Source organism: Rattus rattus, chromosome 15 (assembly GCF_011064425.1).
Source record: "Rattus rattus isolate New Zealand chromosome 15, Rrattus_CSIRO_v1, whole genome shotgun sequence".
NCBI classification, from domain to species: Eukaryota; Metazoa; Chordata; class Mammalia; order Rodentia; family Muridae; genus Rattus; species Rattus rattus.
Genome location: NC_046168.1, coordinates 70447243 through 70465963, shown reverse-complemented (window position 1 = coordinate 70465963; position 18721 = coordinate 70447243). Strand labels below are relative to the sequence as shown.

Here is an 18721-nt window from a genome sequence, read left to right as displayed (position 1 = left end):
GAAATTCTCACTGGTGCATTCATTCATTTATTCAGCAGTGTTTCACTGAGCACCTGCCATGTACCCAATATAGTACCAGGCCCCAGGACCGCAGCCTGAGCAGACAGACAAAACCCCTGCCCGCGTGGAACTAGCGCAGTGGGAGAGACCCTTAAGAAAAACCTCACTTACAAAAGGCGAAGATCCCCATAAATACACACGTAGGAAGAGTGCCTAAGCAAAGCCAGGAAAGCTTCCTGGAAGAGGTGACAGTTACTGAGGGTTGAAAGATGCTTAAAGCAGGAAGGTAGGGACACGGGTGTTTCACTCTGAAGCACGAGTGTGTGGCCAAGAAGCAGAGACAGCAGTGCAGATGACTGAGCAGTTCTCAGTCAAAGAGCGCGGTTCACAGAGGGGATGAGGGCAGGAACCAGAGCAAGAACCAGAGCGCGAGGCCCTGATCGAGAGCCCTAAAAGGAGTGGAAATAAAGCCTGCATATCTGAGCAGACCTGGTGGTGGATCCGAAGACTATGGAGGTAGGCAGAAGGACCCAGAAGTGGGAAATACACACAGGCCATGCGGATCCAACGTGAGTCCACATGAACCCAGAACTTAAGAGTGTGGGGAAAGGAAAAGGTAGGTGCTTGGCGCTCTGTTATAGTCAGGGGAGCTCTCTAAGAGTCCAGTGAACAGACGAGAGTCAGGTGTGTTCAAATCTTGTGGTATTCCTAACTACTAGAATGGCTTCCAATACATCCTGGCCTCTAGGACCCGTTCACAGTTTGGGACTCTTTGTACTCATATGGGACAGCAGTGCATTGAAAACTGTGGAGAGGCATAGCAACAGGACACAGGGATGCCGGGAAGACACGGGTAAGAGGTCAAAGCTCAGCCCACAGAAGAAGCTCCTCACGTGATTGCTCTGCTTCCTCACCTCATCAAAGTCAACCCAACCATACACCAGAGTTGAGATCCAAGCTCCGGGCCTCTCTCTCCACGGCCTTCTGGTAACTCGAGTGCCTTGAGTCTCAGTTTTCTCATCTTTAAAAGGGGGAGATAGCAGTTTCTGCATGACGCTGATGTCATGGAGACTGAGATGTGTGTGAGGCGCTCAGCGCAGCGCTCGTGCATGGCAGATGTTAAGGCACTCATTCACGATGATCCGTATTCCCCAACGTCATCGTCACCCATCAGTGCCTGTTCATATTTAAAGGGTGAGAGACAGACAGACAGAGTCAAGCACCCCACGTCTAGCTACTTTTATCACCATCTCAATTTACATAAGAGAAAGTCAAGGCTGAAAGGAGGTAAAGAACTTATTCTGAGGTCGTGTGGTGGATTAGGAGAATTTAGATTTGACCTGTGGTCTGGTCTAAGCCCATATGTCATCCTGAATCACAAGGCTCTGGGACCCAAACCCACAATGGAGCCAGTCTTTCTGCTGAGGACCTCCTTGGCTAAAGCAATGGTGAGCAGTGAGTGCATGGAGTGGCCAAGAGGCCTGGCAATGGTCTGACTCCTGACGCTGAGTCCTAGCTCTGCTGCCTAGCATCTCTGTCACCGTGGTGTGCTATTTAAAGTCCCGACCTGTAGTTCTTCTTGCAGAGGACGTGCGATCGCAGCATCCGGAGCGTCATTGTGACGTAACAGCATAAATGAGTCTGTGCTTCCAAGCCACTTGGCTGGCTCAGCAGCAGGGACACACAGCTCGAGAAATGCTGGAGATTGCTTTGAAGCAACAAGGCAACATACTAATAGCTGAAAAACACACCATAGGAAAGTCAGGGTTCGTAAGGCTAACGAGATACTCAGACGACGTCAGAGTCTAACAGTGACTCTCCTTCTCCCTCCCATCCTCTCTCCTTCTTGTCTCTTGCCAACTTCTTTCCCTTGGGTACATGTCCCCCAAGACCTCACAGGGCTTGAGTAGGGCTGCCATTTACATTTCAAGGTGCCTGGTTAGGTTCGAGTGTCGGATAAACAGGTGGATAATTTTTTTAGTCCAAGCCTATACACCAGATTATTTGAATTTGGCACTGAATAAGAGATAATGTCCCTACTTTCAGGGACCTCTCTTCTAACAGAAAACCCACGCAACAAACAAATGACAAATCTGATAGCAAATAAAACCAGTCTGTTCTGTAGGATGCACTGGTACCTTGGTGGGGGAGGGTGGGGTGTCTGGACTGTGATTAATCTAGCTGCCAGACACCTGTTACTTTCCCTATCCCTGAAGAAAGTGCCCCAGGTCACAGTGTCCCCCACTTGCACTGCCCCTCCAGCCAACTCTGTGTCCTTTCATGTGTGTGAGGGAAAGGGATAGTCAGTGCAAGGGTCCTGGGTCAGAACTGGACTTAGAGTGACGAAGGCCACATACGGGTGAGCAAGAAGAGGATGGTACAGTGCGGTGGTGCTGTGGGCGGGGCCCGCCATGCACATGGAGTAGGAGGACCCTCCCATGGACAGCCTTTTGGTTCAGAGAAAAGCATTTGGATTTTGTTCTATTTCAACAGAGGAGAAGCAGTCTCTAATTCACTTTTTTTTTTTTTTTAAAGAAATCAAAAAAAGTAGTGACTCCAAAGATTGGGTTGTAGGTGATGGATGAGGGCATCTGGAGGCCACTACAACAGACGCCCGGGCAGGAGATGTTGGGGAAAGGAGTGGAGAGGGAGCCAGTGAGGGATACGGAACGCCTCTGAGGTTTAGAAGGTAGAGCCGTAAGGACTCACTGAAGGATTGAGTACAGAGATCTGAGATGGAGAAGAATCAGGAGGGCGTCAACATCAACATGGCCAATTTCCTGAGGAGAAGACCATGCAGCCTAGGCGTCCTGGCGTGGGAGAGGCATTTCTAAATGTGGTAACTTTCACAGGACTAAAGAGGTGTAGCACCCTCTGGGCAGAGAAAGTGAAAGGATTATAATTCAGTACTCAACTTTAGTAAAGAAGCACTACAGGCATATTTCAGTACGTTATGGAACATATCTTTATGATATGAACTATCCAGACAAATCCAGATACAGTGATTTTTGACTGTGGTTCTCATGAAGATGGGGTCGGGGGCGGGCACATGTCCCTGAAGGGATGTGTCACACCTTGGGATCTCTAGCCTAGGAGACGGGGCAAGGAGTATGTGAGGGGCAAGATTTTAAAAAGTGAAACACAAACATTAAGAAATTTGAATAAAAAAATGAACCAGAGCCCAAAAAAGTAGGGGAAAAGACTCCCGCTTTCTACAGCATCATCTTCCACAGCGTCCTTAACAGCAAAATTGTCCTCAACTGCACAGTCAGCAGCCTGAGGTAGCCCCTCAAATGTAGAAACAATCCAAGATGGCTGACGAGAGTCACAGAGCATTTGAGGCCAGGGCACACTTACTTCCCAGGGGAACGACCTTTGACCTCTGGAGACTTCTACCTGCTTTCAGTTTTGAAAGCACTCATGCAGTGCTGGGGCATTTCCGAGTAAGGGGTCTGGAACAGGGCATCAGGGGGAAGGCTGAAGGTGCCCAGGTTAGTTAGAAGTACAGTGCGGGGCCCTGAGCCTAGGAAGCTTCGAGGGGAAGCTGAAGAGGCCTGGACGCCCAGGATCAAATCTGCATTAAACCCTGTGCATAGAAGACACGCTGTCCAGTGTTGCTAGGCTGTGTTGTTTCAACACCTCAGCAACCCCATGACTTACCCACGAAGAGGAAAGTGAGGTTTTTAAAAAGAGATTAAGTAACTCGTTTCAAAGAGGTTACCCAGCCCACAACTGTGGGTCAGGATTTGAACACAAGTATCTTGCATAGAAAAAAAAAATCTGGTTTCTACAGCCTTTCCCCTAGTCAGCTCACTTGACTCTGAAAACCAGCCTGTCCCCAAATGCAAGGGTTTGAGGGCAGCTCCAGGCTGGTCTCCAGGGCCCAGTACAAAGTCCCCTGCACCAACAGCAGGACTCAGCCTTGTATCCCATTCTCAATACTCAATCCCAACATTATGGCAGTGTCCCTAAGTTGCTCCAGTCCCACATAGCCTTGTATTTGAACTGTGGCCCAAAGCCTGGAGTCTTGCTGCCCATGCTATAACCTGATTTTGACCTCTGTCCTGTTTGGACACCGCAGGATGCTTGTCCCCAAGTGTCCCATTGCAGCTATGCCTGTTGGACACCTGCTGCTCCCCGTCCCCGGGGAGGGTGCCCGAGGGTCACAGTGTCCTCCCAGTCTCCCTGCTTTCTCCTGACCCAACCCTTCTAGCTCTGGCAAGTAGATCTGTACCTCTGGGCTTGGCCCTGCCTCACGGGAGAGTCCCAGGGCTCCATCCCAATGCTTGTCTCTTGGGGATCCTACGGAGAATGAACTCCACTGTGGCTGGCTGCCATGGTTGCTGCCGAGGGTTGTTTAATTGTTTGTTGTTTTGTCTTGTTCTGTTTTGTTAAGATCGCTGCTCTTCAGAGCTTTCTATGAGGCAGTACCTGGATTTATCACATAAACTGGATTCCTTCATGTCACCTCCCCACAGCCCTGTAAGCAAAGAGGAAATGCTTCAAGTATGGCTACTGACATGCTGGTCTGTTCTGACACTCCACGGATGGGCTCAGGAGCCAGAGACCCCAGATCCAAGACAGGCTACCTCTTCTCCGACCAGAAACCTGGCCCAGTTCCTTTCTCTCAGACCTGGGGCTCACTGCCTCTCCTGAGACACTATTGCTCCAGAATCACGTCTCTCTTGTTCCCTTCCTTCAGAGCTCGGCTTCACCCACAGTTCTGGCTTGTCACCATGGCCCTTGGGTCTTCTCATTAGTGTCTGCTCTGGGCCCTGCTGTAATAGCCTCAGCTGGCCAAGACGAGACCAGGTCAGCAGATTCCTTCAGCCATTACTCAGCTCTCTATGGCTGAAGACACTTCAGTAACTCCAGGTAAAGAGGGGTGATGCTCCCTTGGCACTGGACAGAGCTGGTGAAGGTCCCCAGCGTCCCTCCTAAGATGGACTAACTGAGAGACCCAAGTAGCTGAAGCCCCAGCCTTGCCTTCAACCTGACTTCCTGTGCTATATCAGTCTAAGCGGAAACCAGAAACCACTCTATTGTGCCTTTCGGTCAGGAGGAACTTAACACAGGCAGTGGATCTTACAGGGGAAAGACATACTCCAGAGATCAGCAAGCACATGACATTTGAATACTTGGACTGAAGACGAGGAGTGCCCCTGGTACTGGAGGATCTAGAGCCACCCAACACTAGAAGCATCCCCTGGCCTGTTGAGCACTAGGGACCAGAGGTGGGACTGCAGAAAAGACCACCCTATAGCAGATAAGTAGAGAAACGGGGGAGGGGGGATACCTTGGCTCCTCCCCGTGGCCAGGGCTTCCCATGAATCCAATCAACCAGCTGCACAGAGGACAAAGGAACCTTGGAAATGTTTCCTACAGTACACATCTGCCAGGGCAGCAAACAAGGAAGACAGCAGCAGGCTGCCCAGCAAGCTTGACTGCAGATTCTGCGCTCTCTACCTGAGCCACCTGGGAGTAGGGGATGGCCCCAACCTGCAGCCACTGTGGAGAGTTCAGGCCCTATTCAGGTTCCATGGAGACTTGTATCCCTGAGGACCCATGACAGGCACAGAGATAAGGGCTTCTACACAGGGGTGTGGCCAGACACCCTTACCATGTCACGTACAGGGAGGCAGACAGACCCTGAAATCCTTCCAAATTCCCTGCCTCTCTCCTTAAGCTCCCATAACAATAACAATTATGTCATGGAGCATAGAGGAGCTGGCTGGGCCAGGGGATTTACCAGTATTCTCCCTCAGAGAATCTTGGTGAGTACTTCTCCACAGTCCTCACTGGTAAGACAGAAGCAAGGAGTTAACGGAAACTCAGCATCAATGATAATCCTTAGAGGAATGACCCTAAGGGAAACCACACTTCCCCAAAGATCCAAGGGAGAGAAATCAATGTCCGATGAACTCGAGACACGAAACTACTTCTTCGAAGAAGATTCTCCAGCAGGAGGAGCAAAGGTGGGCCTGTTGTCGACCACATGAAGATTTCCATAGGAAAAGGGGACAGCGCTGGGCATGGTGGCACATGCCTGGAATCCCAGTACTTCAGGGGCTGAGAAGGGAGAAGTGTGGGCCAGCCTGGATTACAACCAAACCAAAATGAGAGACCCTAATAAAAATCAAGCAAAATCTCTGGCTTCTGGCCTCTCGTGAAGAGTCGACCAGTCTGATACCACCCGTGTCAGTCACTCTGATGTGGCAGCAGTTGGCTGGGAGCCAGGAAGCTGCAGCCCTTAAGATGTGAACTTCAATCCAAATGCAGCCCACAGTGTGGTGGTTCTCAGCCTTTCAACTCTGTGACCCTTCCATACAGTTCCTCATGTGGTCGTGACCCCCGCCCCCAACCATTAAAGTATTTTTCATTGCTACTTCATAACTGTAATTTTGCTGCCGTTATGAATTGTGATCTAAGTATGTCTTTTCCCATGGTCTTAGACAACCCCTGTGAATCGGTGACCCACAGCTTGAGAACCATAACCCTACTTAATGTCCCCCTTCCTCCCAGGCTTTCTCTCTGCCTCTCTGGCCAAGCCAGAGGCATAGGCATTTCAGTTTGCTGCCTCAAATATTTCATGGCTGAGTGGAAGAGTCCTGCTGCCCCCTGGTGGTCACAATTCACACATAATTTCCATCTTATCCCATGTGCGTGAGTGTCTTGTCTGGATATGTCTGTGTACTCGCCTGGTGCCCTCGGCAGTCAGCAGGGGGCGTCATATTTCCTGGAACTAGAGTTACAGACAGTTGTGAGCCAGCACGTGGGTGCTGGCGATCAAACTCAGGTTCTATGCAAGAACAAGCGTCCTTAACTTCTGAGCCACCTTTCCAGATCCTCATTTGATTCTTAACCAAGAGGAAGGAAGGAGGGGGAAAGGGAGAGAGGGAGGCAGGGAGGAAGGCAGGGAGGAAGGCAGGGAGAGGAGGAGAGAGGGAGGAAGGGAGGGAGGGAGGGAGGGAGGGAGGAAGGGAGGAAGGGAGGGAGGAAGGGAGGGAGGGAGGGAGGGAGGGAAGGGGGGGGGAGGGAGGGAGGGAGGGGGGGAGGGGGGAGGGGGGGAGGGAGGGGAGGGAGGGGGGGAGGGAGGGAGGAAGGGAGGGAGGGAGGGAGGAAGGGAGGGAGGGAGGAAGGAAGGGAGGGAGGGAGGGAGGGAGGGAGGGAGGGAGGGAGGAAGGAAGGGAGGAAGGAAGGGAGGGGGAGGGAGGGAGGGAAGGAGGGGGGGAGGGAGGGAGGGAAGGAAGGGAGGGAGGGGGGGGGGGAGGGAGGGAGGGAGGGAGGGAGGGAAGGAAGGAGGGAGGGAGGGAGGGAAGGAAGGAGGGAGGGAGGGACGAGGGGAGGGAAGGAGGGAGGGAGGGGAGGGAGGGGGAGGGAGGGGAGGGAAGGGAGGGAGGGAGGGGGGAATGGAGGGAGGGAGGGAGGGGAGGGAATGGAGGGAGGGGGGGGGGGGGGGGGGGGGGGGGGGGGAGGGGGGGGGGGGGGGGGGGGGGGGGAGGGAGGGAGGGGGGGGGAGGGAGGGAGGGGGGAGGAGGGAGGGAGGGAGGGAGGAAGGGAGGAAGGAAGGGAGGGAGGGAGGGGGGGAAGGGAGGGGGGAGGGAGGGAGGGGAGGGAGGGAGGGAGGAATGGAGGGAGGGAGGGAGGGAGGGGAGGGAGGGAGGGAGGGAGGAGGAATGGAGGGAGGGAGGGAGGAATGGAGGGAGGGAGGGAGGGAGGGAGGGAGGGATGGGGAGGGAGGAATGGGGAGGGAGGGGGGAGGATGGGGAGGGAGGGAGGGAGGGGAGGGAGGGAGGGAGGGGAGAGGAGGGGAGGGAGGGAGGGAGGGAGGGAGGGGGGGGGGAGAGAGGGGAGGGGGGAGGGAGAGGGAGGGAGGAGAGGGAGGAAGGAAGGGGAGGAGGAGGGGGGGAGGGGAGGGGAGGAAGGGAGGGAGGGAAGGAAGGAAGGAGGGAAGGAGGGAAGGAAGGAGGGAAGGAGGGAAGGAAGGAAGGAAGGAGGGAAGGAAGGAAGGAAGGAAGGAAGGAAGGGAGGGAGGGAGGAAGGGAAGGGAGGAATGGACGGAGGGATGGCGGGAGGGACAAGGGAGGGGAGAGAGGGAGGGGAGAGGGAGGGGGGGAAGGGCGGGAGGGGGGGGGGGGGGGAAGGGGGGGGGGGGCGGAGGGAGGGGAGGGGAGGCAGAGGGGGAAAGGGGGGAGGGAGGGCAGGGGTGGAGGACGGGAGGCGAGCGGGGAGGGGAGGGGAGGGAGGAGGGAGGGAGGAGGGAGGGAGGGAGGGAGGGAGGAGGGGAGGGATGGAGGGAGGGAGGGAGGGAGGAGGAGGGAGGAGGGAGGAATGGAGGGAGGGAGGGAGGAATGGAGGGAGGGAGGGAAGAAGAAAACAGATGTGTGGGCTGGGGATAAAGCTCACTGGTAAAGTGCTTGCTTAGCACACAAAAAGCCCTGAGTTCAATCTCCAGTACTGTTTAAAAAAATAAAAGCACAGGTCTGGACATGGCGGCACAAGCCTTTAATCCCAGTACTCCTTGAGTTCAAGGCCAGCCTGGTCTACATAGCAAACTCCAGGACTAATAGAGACTATCTAGTTTCAAAAAAAAAAAAAAAAGCCAGTCATGGTGGTGCATACCTTTAACCCCAGCACTCAGGAGGCAGAGGCAGGGGCAGGCAGATTTGACCAGCCTGGTTTACACAGTGAGGCCCAAGCCAGCCAGAACAATATAGTAAGATCTTGTCTTAAAAATTAAAGAAAAATTAAGGAAAACAAAATACCAACCAACAAAGAGACTGATTTGCCTCGACCAACTATTTCTGAGCAGGGCCTGCCCTGAAGTATGATTGATTGTGTCCAGTATCTATCGGAGAAATCTGGGTTTTCCCTCTATCTTCAGCAATTTCCACTCACTTCTTGGCTAGGGATGGACTCTGTGCCCACTTCCCCTCCTCCGTGCTGGGATTCTGTCTGGCTTGAGCGTGTCTAGGTCTTGTGCACACTGTCAAAGTCTCTGAGTTTGTGCGTACGCACTGTTCTGGAGTGGGTTTCCTGAGGCCAAGCTTCCTCTTTCTACAGACAACTTCTCTCTCTTTTGCTTTTCCTAATCCTGCTCCTCTACGAGGTCCTGAATCTACACTCAGCTCTTCCAGTGAGCCTCCCACAACCACCTCAGCACTCTCGAATCCCCTCCTTGTCTAGGCCTGGTGCAAACATTTCTATGGGGCCAATGGCACTGAGCCCTGCAGGGGCAAAAAGCTGCAGGACACCGGTCTGCCTCCAGACGGGAGGGGGTTCCATAAAGGTTTTTGGTGTTTCTGCTCCTTCTGTGGCATTTATCTTTGCAATACACCTTGGACACCTCTAACGTGAGGCTTATGACAGAGGCTTGGAAGGTTCTAGAAGGAAGCAGCACTCCCTGTGTTTGTAATGCGGTAGCATCTATGCCCAAATCTTGGAAACCTCGAGGGTATACAGTAGTCACTCTAATAAACACATGAGCGAACAAGGTATCATTCTCAGATCTAGCAAGGACGGTGAATGGATGAAATACTAGCCAACAGCTGGAGTCATACTAAGTCTTTTATTGCCAGTGGTCACATCACGCTCATCACAGGACTCAAGAATTCCCTCGTCTTCCCTTGGATAATACAATCGTCTCCCTGTATCCTAAACTACGTTGGGGCTCAAAGGGTTAAAGAGTTCCCACTTCACTTTGAGGATCAGGGGGTACCATATGAACCATCCTTCGACTCCTGGGAGTTCTGTTCCATTCTTAGGCAATCCTCGTTGTGAGCGTGCACGTGACAGCCCAAGAGTGAAATAAATAAGACACAGTGCAATGGCTCTAGGCATTGGGGTAAAAAGGCACATTACACAGAGTCCCTTGGTGAAAATCCAGGCCACGCTCCGTCTCCTCAGTATGCTTTCTCTCACTCTCCAGTGATTTTAATCTCACCCCCTGGTCTGAGAAACTATAACCCACATGTACTGGACACATTTTTATTTCTCCTTCATGAGATAGCCTTGGTTCAAAGTATATTTCATTTTTTTTCTCCCTTATGCCTACAAGAACATCCAATTTCATTCAGGTCCCCTTTAACGGCACTTAATAAAGATATATTCTGGGACCTGACAGAACAGGCTGTCCTATTCTAAACTGCTTCTAAAGCTTCCTGCTTAGAGCCAGCGCAAAGCTCAGGTGGGGCATGACTTAACTTACCCTGTCCCAACTCTGACCAGGTCTAGCTCTCTGCATGTCTAAGGCAGAGGTTCTTAACGTGGCTACGTGTGAGATTCACCTGGGTAGCTTCCTGAAGCCCAAGGCCATGATCGTGCCCAGATGAATGACATCAGCTCTCTCTGGGTGGGCTCCTGGTTTGCTGCCGTTTAGGGCAACCCAGGTAATTGCAGCATCGAAGAGTCATGCTAAGAACTCCAAGCTAGAGTCTCAACTTCACAACGAGCTGTGGAAGCTGCAGGTACAGCCTGCTTTGTCATGTGTTTTGTCTATGCTTCCTATTTTGATTAGAAGCCTGGGAAGGAAACAGACAGGAAAGTGAGCTGAGAATGTCTTACGAGAGAACCTGAGGTTGGGAAAGGAGCTGGGTAGCCTTGCTCTTGCATCATCCGGCGTTGGTGCTTCAACAAGCCCAAAGGAGGCACATTACAGACCGTCTGACACAGGCGAGGCTGCCTTTCTCAAGAGCCCTTCAGAAGCCAAAGTTAACAAACAGGCCCTTGAGTTGTAAAAACAGACGTAGTCTTGGAAACACTGAAATAGCCACCTGTTTTACTCTCTGTCTCTCAAGAGGCTCGATTCCAAATCTGTCAGTTGTACAGAGGTCAGAGTGGATCACCCTTTTCACTGTCTTGGGATCTTCCGATGACTCTTGACCTAAAGCAACAGCCTAGGGACATTGCCCAGTAGTGACGACACCCAGCATGCCCCTGTGGGCCTGTCATCCTGAAACAAGGTCTGCTTTGAGGGGTTTCTGTTTCCAGATTTGAGAAATGACTGCTCATCAAGTACCAGGCATTGGGACTTTGGCTACCTAGATTGTACCCATATGTCACGTGCCATGCAACAGCCAGCTATAGGCAATGGCTTTGTGTATGTCAAAGTCCCATGAGATTATATTGCCTAGTGATGTCATAACCTTGTTAGTTTGCACACTCCATGATGTCCACACAAAACAGAACCCCCTAACAGGGCATGGCTTAAAATGTGTCTATTGTTAATCCATGCTGTCTGGGCCTGGAGTCACAGCCTGGGTTTAAGGAAAAGGACACCGTTGGCCTGAACATGGAACGTGACAGGTAGCAACAGGACTGCTTTACTCTGCTAACCCAAGCCAGTCAATGGCTGGGCCATCCTGACACCACTAACCGTCTTTGTGTTGGTGTCACACATCCTGGTTGACAAGGGACCCTTGCACCTTCAGCCTCATGCCATCCCTACTGCGTCCCATGACTTAGTTTTGTTTTTTTTTTTTCCCTACGTGGAAAACTGCAATTGGGTCCTATGTCTTAGGTCTCACATCTACCCAACCTCAGCTCCTTTCTGCCTCCATGTCCTCAGAGGCAAAGCTAGGCCCCCTGTGTTCTCGTGGTTCTTCTACCCAGAGCCAGGAAACCACGCTATCCCCCACTTACCCAACTTGCCAGGCCAGTAGTCACCTATGTCACAAGTTCCTTTGTCTCCTATTCTGAAGAAAACACCAGTAGTTACCATTGCAATCAGCCTCTCACACCCACTAATTCACCCTCAAATTCCCCTCTTCCCTGGAACCACCTACAGGTTTGTACACACGTTCCAGACCTACGCAGAGACCACACCCATTCCCAGACCCAGTAGACAATCTCCTCAGAACCTGGGCCCGTGGCTTCCCCTTGAGCAGGACTCTCCACAGTTCACTGTTCACAATAACTCAGTGCAAGGCAGTAAGAAAGAAAAGATGACTGACAGCCACGGTGTTTCCTGGCAACACTGTGGGAAGTGTACTACTGAGCCAAGCAGGCCTGGTCGTCTTCAGAGAGGCCCCACCTGCAACTAACACAGGCCACATTCATCCTAGACATGAAAGAGGTAAGAAGAGGTAGGGTGAGCTTCGAGCTGTGGCAAGCCTTAGCTAATCAGCTGTGGCCTAGAGATGGCTTCTTTATGCAGATCACAGTGGCACTGCCGAACCACCCACTGTGGCCTCCCACACCAGGCATTCTGTAAGGCCTAGTCATCACTTCCTGCTGCCTTCTGGGTGCCCTTCACGCCTCTCCCATTCCCACTGTGCTTCGCGCCATCCCCCCCTAGGTCACACAGCTTTTAAGCCTCTGCCTTTCCTTAGGAATGGGGTTCCCAAGAGGTCATGCTAAGAGGGAAGATTCCAGCCCCAGGGAGTTGGGCTCGGGGCCCTGGCCAGAAAGTTGGAAGGTACATATCCCCTCTGTCCGTTTGCTTCCACCAGGCTCCATTCTGGGTTCCCCTTCTTGTCGTGGGCTTCCAGGATGGTCACAGGCTGGCCTGCCTGTAGACTCAACTCGTGGGTGCTCCTGGCCACAAAAGGGTACACGGCCACCACCTGAAACACATGGGTGTGACACAGAAATGGTCAGGGAGCAGACAGCCAAACTCCATCCAACGAGGGCGTCATCCTGTGTCCCCACCACGTTCACATGTAGTCTAGTCTCTTCTTGGACACATCACTTCCCAGGCACATTCTCGGCACTAAAGATGCTAGGCCTGCTAGCACTGTGGCTAGTAATTACTGTTTGGCTGACGCTGTTCTGACACTTTGCTAGGCTCTGGTTTTTACTACAATTCCATTCTGTATCCTGTTAGCATTCTGTCTAAGCTCCACCCCCACAGTTACCTAGCAACAGCCAGGTATGCCTAACACTATAAAAGGGGCTGCTTGCCCCCTCCTCATTCTCTTGCTCTCTTCCCCGTTCGTCCCTTCTCTCCCCATTCTCCCCCCCCCCACGTGCTCACGGCTCTATTCTTCTACTTTTCTTCTCTCTCTCCTCTCTCTTTCTTCTTCTTCTTCTTCTTCTTCTTCTTCTTCTTCTTCTTCTTCTTCTTCTTCTTCTTCTTCTTCTCCTCCTCCTCCTCCTCCTCCTCCTCCTCCTCCTCCTCCTCCTTCTCCTTCTCCCTCCCTTCCTCTCTCCCTTCCCCCCTCTCTCCCCCCCTCTTTCTCTCCCTCCCTCCCTCCTACCCTCTTAACTCCCTTCCCCATGCCCTGAATAAACTCTACTCCCTCAGGGGGAAGGGATGTCTCAGTATGGGCCTGCTGAGGCACCCCTTTTCCTCATATCTCACCACACCTCTGTATAACATAATCCCACCTTTCTTTATCGTTTTATAAATATATCATGCCCACTTTGGACAGGGTTTCTGGCTGTCCTGGAACTTGCTTTGTGGACCAGGCTGGCCTTGAACTCACAGAGATCTGCCTGCTTCTGCCTCCTGGGTGCTGGGATTAAAAGTGGGTACCACCCTTGCAGCCATATCAGTGGGTAGCCTCAGCAGCCTCTCCCTCCCCAGATCTAGGGAGTTACTTTATCCGTCCAGACCAGTTCCTAACCTAGGGACATGAGGTTTGGGAGACATGGCTACTTTTTCAGGGCAAAACACTGAACTGGAGAAAACCATGAGAGGGGATGGAGTGTATCAAGCGGCTGTCTAAGTTCTCTAATAGTTCATCGTCATCGTCTACAAGTGTCAGTAGCAATGTCCTACCCTCCAGGTTATTGGGGAAGCAGATGGACAAATGCCTGTGCAGGTTTCCCACAGTACCTAATGCAGAATAAGGGCCCAGTCAATGCAGCTTGCTTTGACTTCTTGCCGTTAGTGTGACCGATGACTCAGAACAATAAGCATAAGAGCAATAAGCAATAAGAGAGTTCCCTATGAGGCCCACGAGGGTCCAGGAACAGAGGCAGGGGCAGACGGACCACTGCTCCTAGGTGGATCTCCCGGAGATTCCATCTACATCTACCAGAGCTGGATAATTGGATGACAGCAACCTCACTCCCCTTTGCTGGGAGAGGGGCGCTGAAGAGAGTGGTCAGGTACCTAGTGAGATACTTGGGGACCCTTCGTAGTTCCTGCTGCATTACGTCCAGCTGACACTGAAAGAGGTAGGGGTGGTGGGAATTGTATACCCCCCCAGACACTGGCTCTCAGCAACACGGTGCCCTGACCCAGAGCATCCTGTGCTCGTTCTCCGCACCTCTGGATCCTGCTCCTCTCTGTCCAGTCTTTCTAATCACTCAAGCCTCATCTTTGTAGCTCTCCCTTGTCTGTGGATGGCCAATCCACCCAATCCTCCCAAACCACTCAAGAGTGCTTGAGGTGGGGGGGGGGGTCAAGGACTCTGCCCCTGCAAAGCCAAACCCTTCAGTGCCCTAGGAATTGAGGACCAGGGCCTTACACAGCTTAGCAGTCTCTCCAACCCCAAAACTGAAAGGTTATTCTGTCCAGGCCAATTACTCCACCACTGACTACATCCCTACCACACATCTTTCTATTGTTCCTTTCCCTCTTTCCTTCTTCCCTTCTTCCCTTCCTTTCTTCCTCCCTTCCTTCCTTCCTTCCTTCCTTTTGATGTTATTCATATCCCATACCAGTCATCCCCTTAAAGTATACAATTCAATAGCTTTTAGTATAGTCGCAAATACATGCACTCATCACCACTGAATAATTTCAAAAACACTCCCACTGTGACCAAAGAAAGTCCACACCAGTTCGCAATCTCTCCCGCTCCCCTCCCCTCAGCCTCTGCCAACCAAAAACCCACCTTCTCCCTCTACCAATTTACCTGGTTTGGACATTCATGTGAACGGGATCCTACCCTATGTTTCTGGCCTTTCCTTCTCTTAGCATGTTCATCCGTGTTGTAGCATGTAGGTCAATACTGACCTACTGTGTTCATTTTTAAGTCAAAATAATACTCCATTCCACAATGTCACATAACCCTATCGTCCAATAATAACCACCATCATCTCCATCAAAACAGTGCCATTACTTGTCCGAGGCACATAAGCTCATAGAGGGAGCTTAAGGAAGAGCGATGGACTCTTAACTGCGAACCAGCCACTCCCTCCTGCACCTCTCAGCCATTTGTATGTTATTCTGCCCTGGCTCCATGTGGTTTCCTAAGTATATAGTAGTGGAAGACTAACTGATGGGGGGGGGGTCCATCTATGCAGCTTTGGGAAAGTCCTCTGCAGTGGGGTGAGACTTGGTGGCTACTTTAGGGTCACCCACACTCTGAAAAGTAACATCTCACTCATCTCCTATAAGAAAGTTTGGGCTGGAGAGATGGCTCAGTGGTTAAGAGCACTGACTGCTCTTCCAAAGGTCCTGAGTTCAATTCCCAGCAACCACATGGTGGCTCACAACCATCTGTAATGCAATCTGATGCCCTCTTCTGGTATGTCTGATGTCAGTGACACTATCTATACATACATATATGTACATCAAATAAATAAATCTTTAAAAAAACAAAAAGACTTTTAAAAAAAGACTTAAAAAAAAAAGAAATCTCAATAAACTTCTTGGTTCCCTACTCGGACCTTGGCAGAGCTGTGCTATGGTTTGCCACTGGTGCCCTCTGAGGAGGGAGTAGACTTGGCTTACAGCTCTCCAAGGACAGAGCTCTCAGCACATATGGCTCTATCGTAGATGGTTGTGTTGATAGATACTCGGGTTCCTATAAATCATGATTTCAAGAACATGTGCAGTCTATGCTCCCCACTGCTCCTGTAGGGAAGACTGACACCCTCTTCAAGGGCACAGGGTCTATCTGGGCCTGGCCCTGCAGACTGCAGCAGGAGCGGCTCACTATGTCGTGCCCTCTCTAGTCCCGCAGGTTCTGGCCTCATCGGTTCCTCCTTGGACCCTCACAGATCACTGGGCCTCTGCATGTGCTGTCTGTGCTTTCTGAGAACTCACCCCAGGTACCCCGCTGGACCCCCTTGATCTAGTTTACTCCTAGTCCTCCTTCCTATGTAAGGAGAAAGCGTTCCTCTTCAGAAAGCCTCTCTATTCCTGGAACTCTGGACCTTACCACAGCGGGGACCATTGCATTTGCTCACACATTCACGCTGCTAATCTAATCACTTCTAATCTAATCTAATCCCAGGCGGTAAGCTTGAGGAGGACCATGATCTCCTGTTCATCACTCTGACTCCCATTTAGTACCACGCCTGGCAAATACAGAGTGAATGGAGGACTTCCGCTTATCCTGCTGATAGGGGGGATGTTGGATTAACTCCCTGATGTTCCTGTGGGAAGTCCCAACCCTGGCCATGATAAGAACTAATCACTGGTCACTGCCTGGCCTCACAAGGAGGTGGGCCCTCCGATAAAGGAGCACATGCTTCAACACTAGAGGAAAATCCAAGCCCTCGGCCCTCCTCCAGACTCACCTGACTCACGGTCAGGACAGTGGGGACAGAGGGTTGGGTGGGCTCTGGGGTCGGAAGCCGGTAGTCTTCAGGCATCCCTGTCTGGCCTCTAGGCTCCTTCTCACTGGGATTGATGGGGTGATAGAGCTGAAGTTTTCCAGCTGGCACGTATCCCCGGTGTCCTAGGAAACGTACAGAAGGTTCCATTGATGCTAGCCAGCTTTCTATCCTTTTTCCGTGGTGGCAAAGCCAGTAAATGTGAGTGTTGCAAGCATGGTTTCCCAGCATTAAAGAGTCAGTACGAGGTCATCCAGAGTCTGCACTTTCCCTCCCACCACCCCATTCCGTATCGCTGTCCCTAGCTGCTGCTTGCTCCCCACCCAGGGACAGAGGCTCTCCACTGGGACAGTCCATGAGATCTGATAACATCCGACAGAGGAAGTTCATCCCTGGGCTGGTGTGACAACTGTTTCCCCTTGGTGGCACTACTGCTCACGTCCCTCTAGTGGCCGCCCAGAGCAAGGCCACTTCCCCAGCTTTCCTCAGGACCAGGACTGCCTTCCACTGCTGATGCTGTCCTTCTGGGCTCCTTCTCACCAGCCAGCACCCACCCCATGCTGCCCAACTGCTGTCCTCATGAATGACCACCATCTCCCGCCTCCCAGGTGGTTTTCACACCAATCTGGGTCGGTCTGTGTCACTGTCGCTACCTGTTTGATGCTGGCACAACTGAGCTCAGAGAAGCTTCATGCCTCCCCTGGATCACCCCATCAGGAAAGCCCCAAAGCCACCCTCTCATGGTCCTCATACTATTTCCCTACAGATGTGTTTTCAGAGGGTACCCGTTTCTATTTTTCTTTTCATTATTATTATTTTAGACAAGGTCTCAGTGTATAGTCCCCAGGCCTCTCTACATAGCTAGGGCTGGTCTCAAACTTGCGGTCATTCTCCTGCCTCTACCTTCCTAAGGCTGGGGTTATAGGCATGCACCATCACACATGACTCTACCTCATTTTCAAAAGCTGGCTTGGTTTTAAAGCTCGACCTTGTGCCATACAGTGATAGCAACGCCATCGTGAGCTTACGGACTAGTGGCGTTTTTGATAATACACATAAAAGTCCTTAAGTGACTGTTACATCACCAACAATAATCCTGTGCGGCCCTCGTGTCTAGAATATGCCGCTGGACCATTTTGCTACCCTGGGCTCATGGCACGGCTCGCCTTTATCTAATTTACACGTGAGCCCCAGACCTCAGTGACACGTCCCAAGTCCGTGGCCATTAGAGAGCTACTGTCAAAGTCATAAATCAGACTCTGGGAGTGTGGCTGGGTGCAAGCATCCCTTCTCAGCATGCATCTCCATCTTCCAAAGCCCTATTCAAGTTCCTTCCACACAACGTATCACTCAACAGTGTGTAAGTTCTCTAAGGCTTGCCCTGCTTGCACAGCACCCAGGTCCTAGATGAGGAAGGCTACATTGGACCTTAGTTTAGACGTTTTATGCACCTCTGAATTACTGACTGAGCTCCTGCATCTGTCAATGGCTTCGTCCTTCCTGAATTTGCACAGATTGGCACACAAAGGCATCCATGCCTCGTACCAGCTTCTAGAAGCTGGCTTTCCCAAAAGGAGAAGAAAGGGTCATAGGGGCCCACATACCCCCTGTGTCTACCAGCCAGCGACTGTTGTTGCCTTTGGTGTCCTTGTTTTGTAGAAGGGCCACGATTTGGCCCCGAGGCAGTGTCAGGTCCAGGGTCCCAGTGCCATTGATGTTGCTTGTCACCTGGTATATCTTCCCAGGGCCATATCTGGTGAGGAGAGCTTGCATCTGGTGTTCAGACCCTGGAAGGAGTGGCTGAGAGAGCAGAGACAGACATTGTAGCTTAAGTATCAAGGCTGTGCCAACACGAGCTGAGAGCTTGGAATCTTGTCCATCCCTGCCTCTGTCACCAAAGGCTCCATTCTGATGGGGACAACCATGCCCTCTAGTGCATGGCTGGCTCTTAGCTTCCAATGGCATTTTAGAGGAATTTTTCAACGGATTCAAGTATAGATACCTGTCAGTTATAGAACTCGTGGGATGTAGCCCTAAATTCTATGCATAGCCCGGAGCTAAGGCATTCCACAGGAAATGTCTTATCTAGGTCTTTGAACCATGCCTTGCTATGGGCTTCATGATGCACCAGGCCTTAGCCATCGGGAATCCTCAGAGGCTGACACAGGACCAGCACTAGCTCCTGGCACTCCTATGGATGAAGGACAGCTAGCTGTGACTCTGGGAATTTCCACTACACATGAATTGGACACCTACTGTGTGCAAAGCACCG

The 18721-nt window shown here is 51.8% G+C and overlaps 1 protein-coding gene across 1 annotated transcript in view; it reads right to left on the bottom strand.

The window, feature by feature from the left end:
• Positions 1 to 10750: 10750 nt before the first annotated feature.
• Positions 10751 to 18721, bottom strand: part of Arhgef37 (Rho guanine nucleotide exchange factor 37) — a 46229-nt gene continuing 38258 nt past the window's right edge. Inside the window, exons 11-13 of the mRNA XM_032885770.1 lie at positions 18054 to 18249; positions 16414 to 16574; positions 10751 to 12563 (exon numbers count right to left, since the gene is read on the bottom strand). Of these exons, the coding sequence (XP_032741661.1) occupies positions 12354 to 12563; positions 16414 to 16574; positions 18054 to 18249 (567 nt within the window). The 3' untranslated portion in view covers positions 10751 to 12353. The remainder of the gene's footprint in view (positions 12564 to 16413; positions 16575 to 18053; positions 18250 to 18721) is intronic.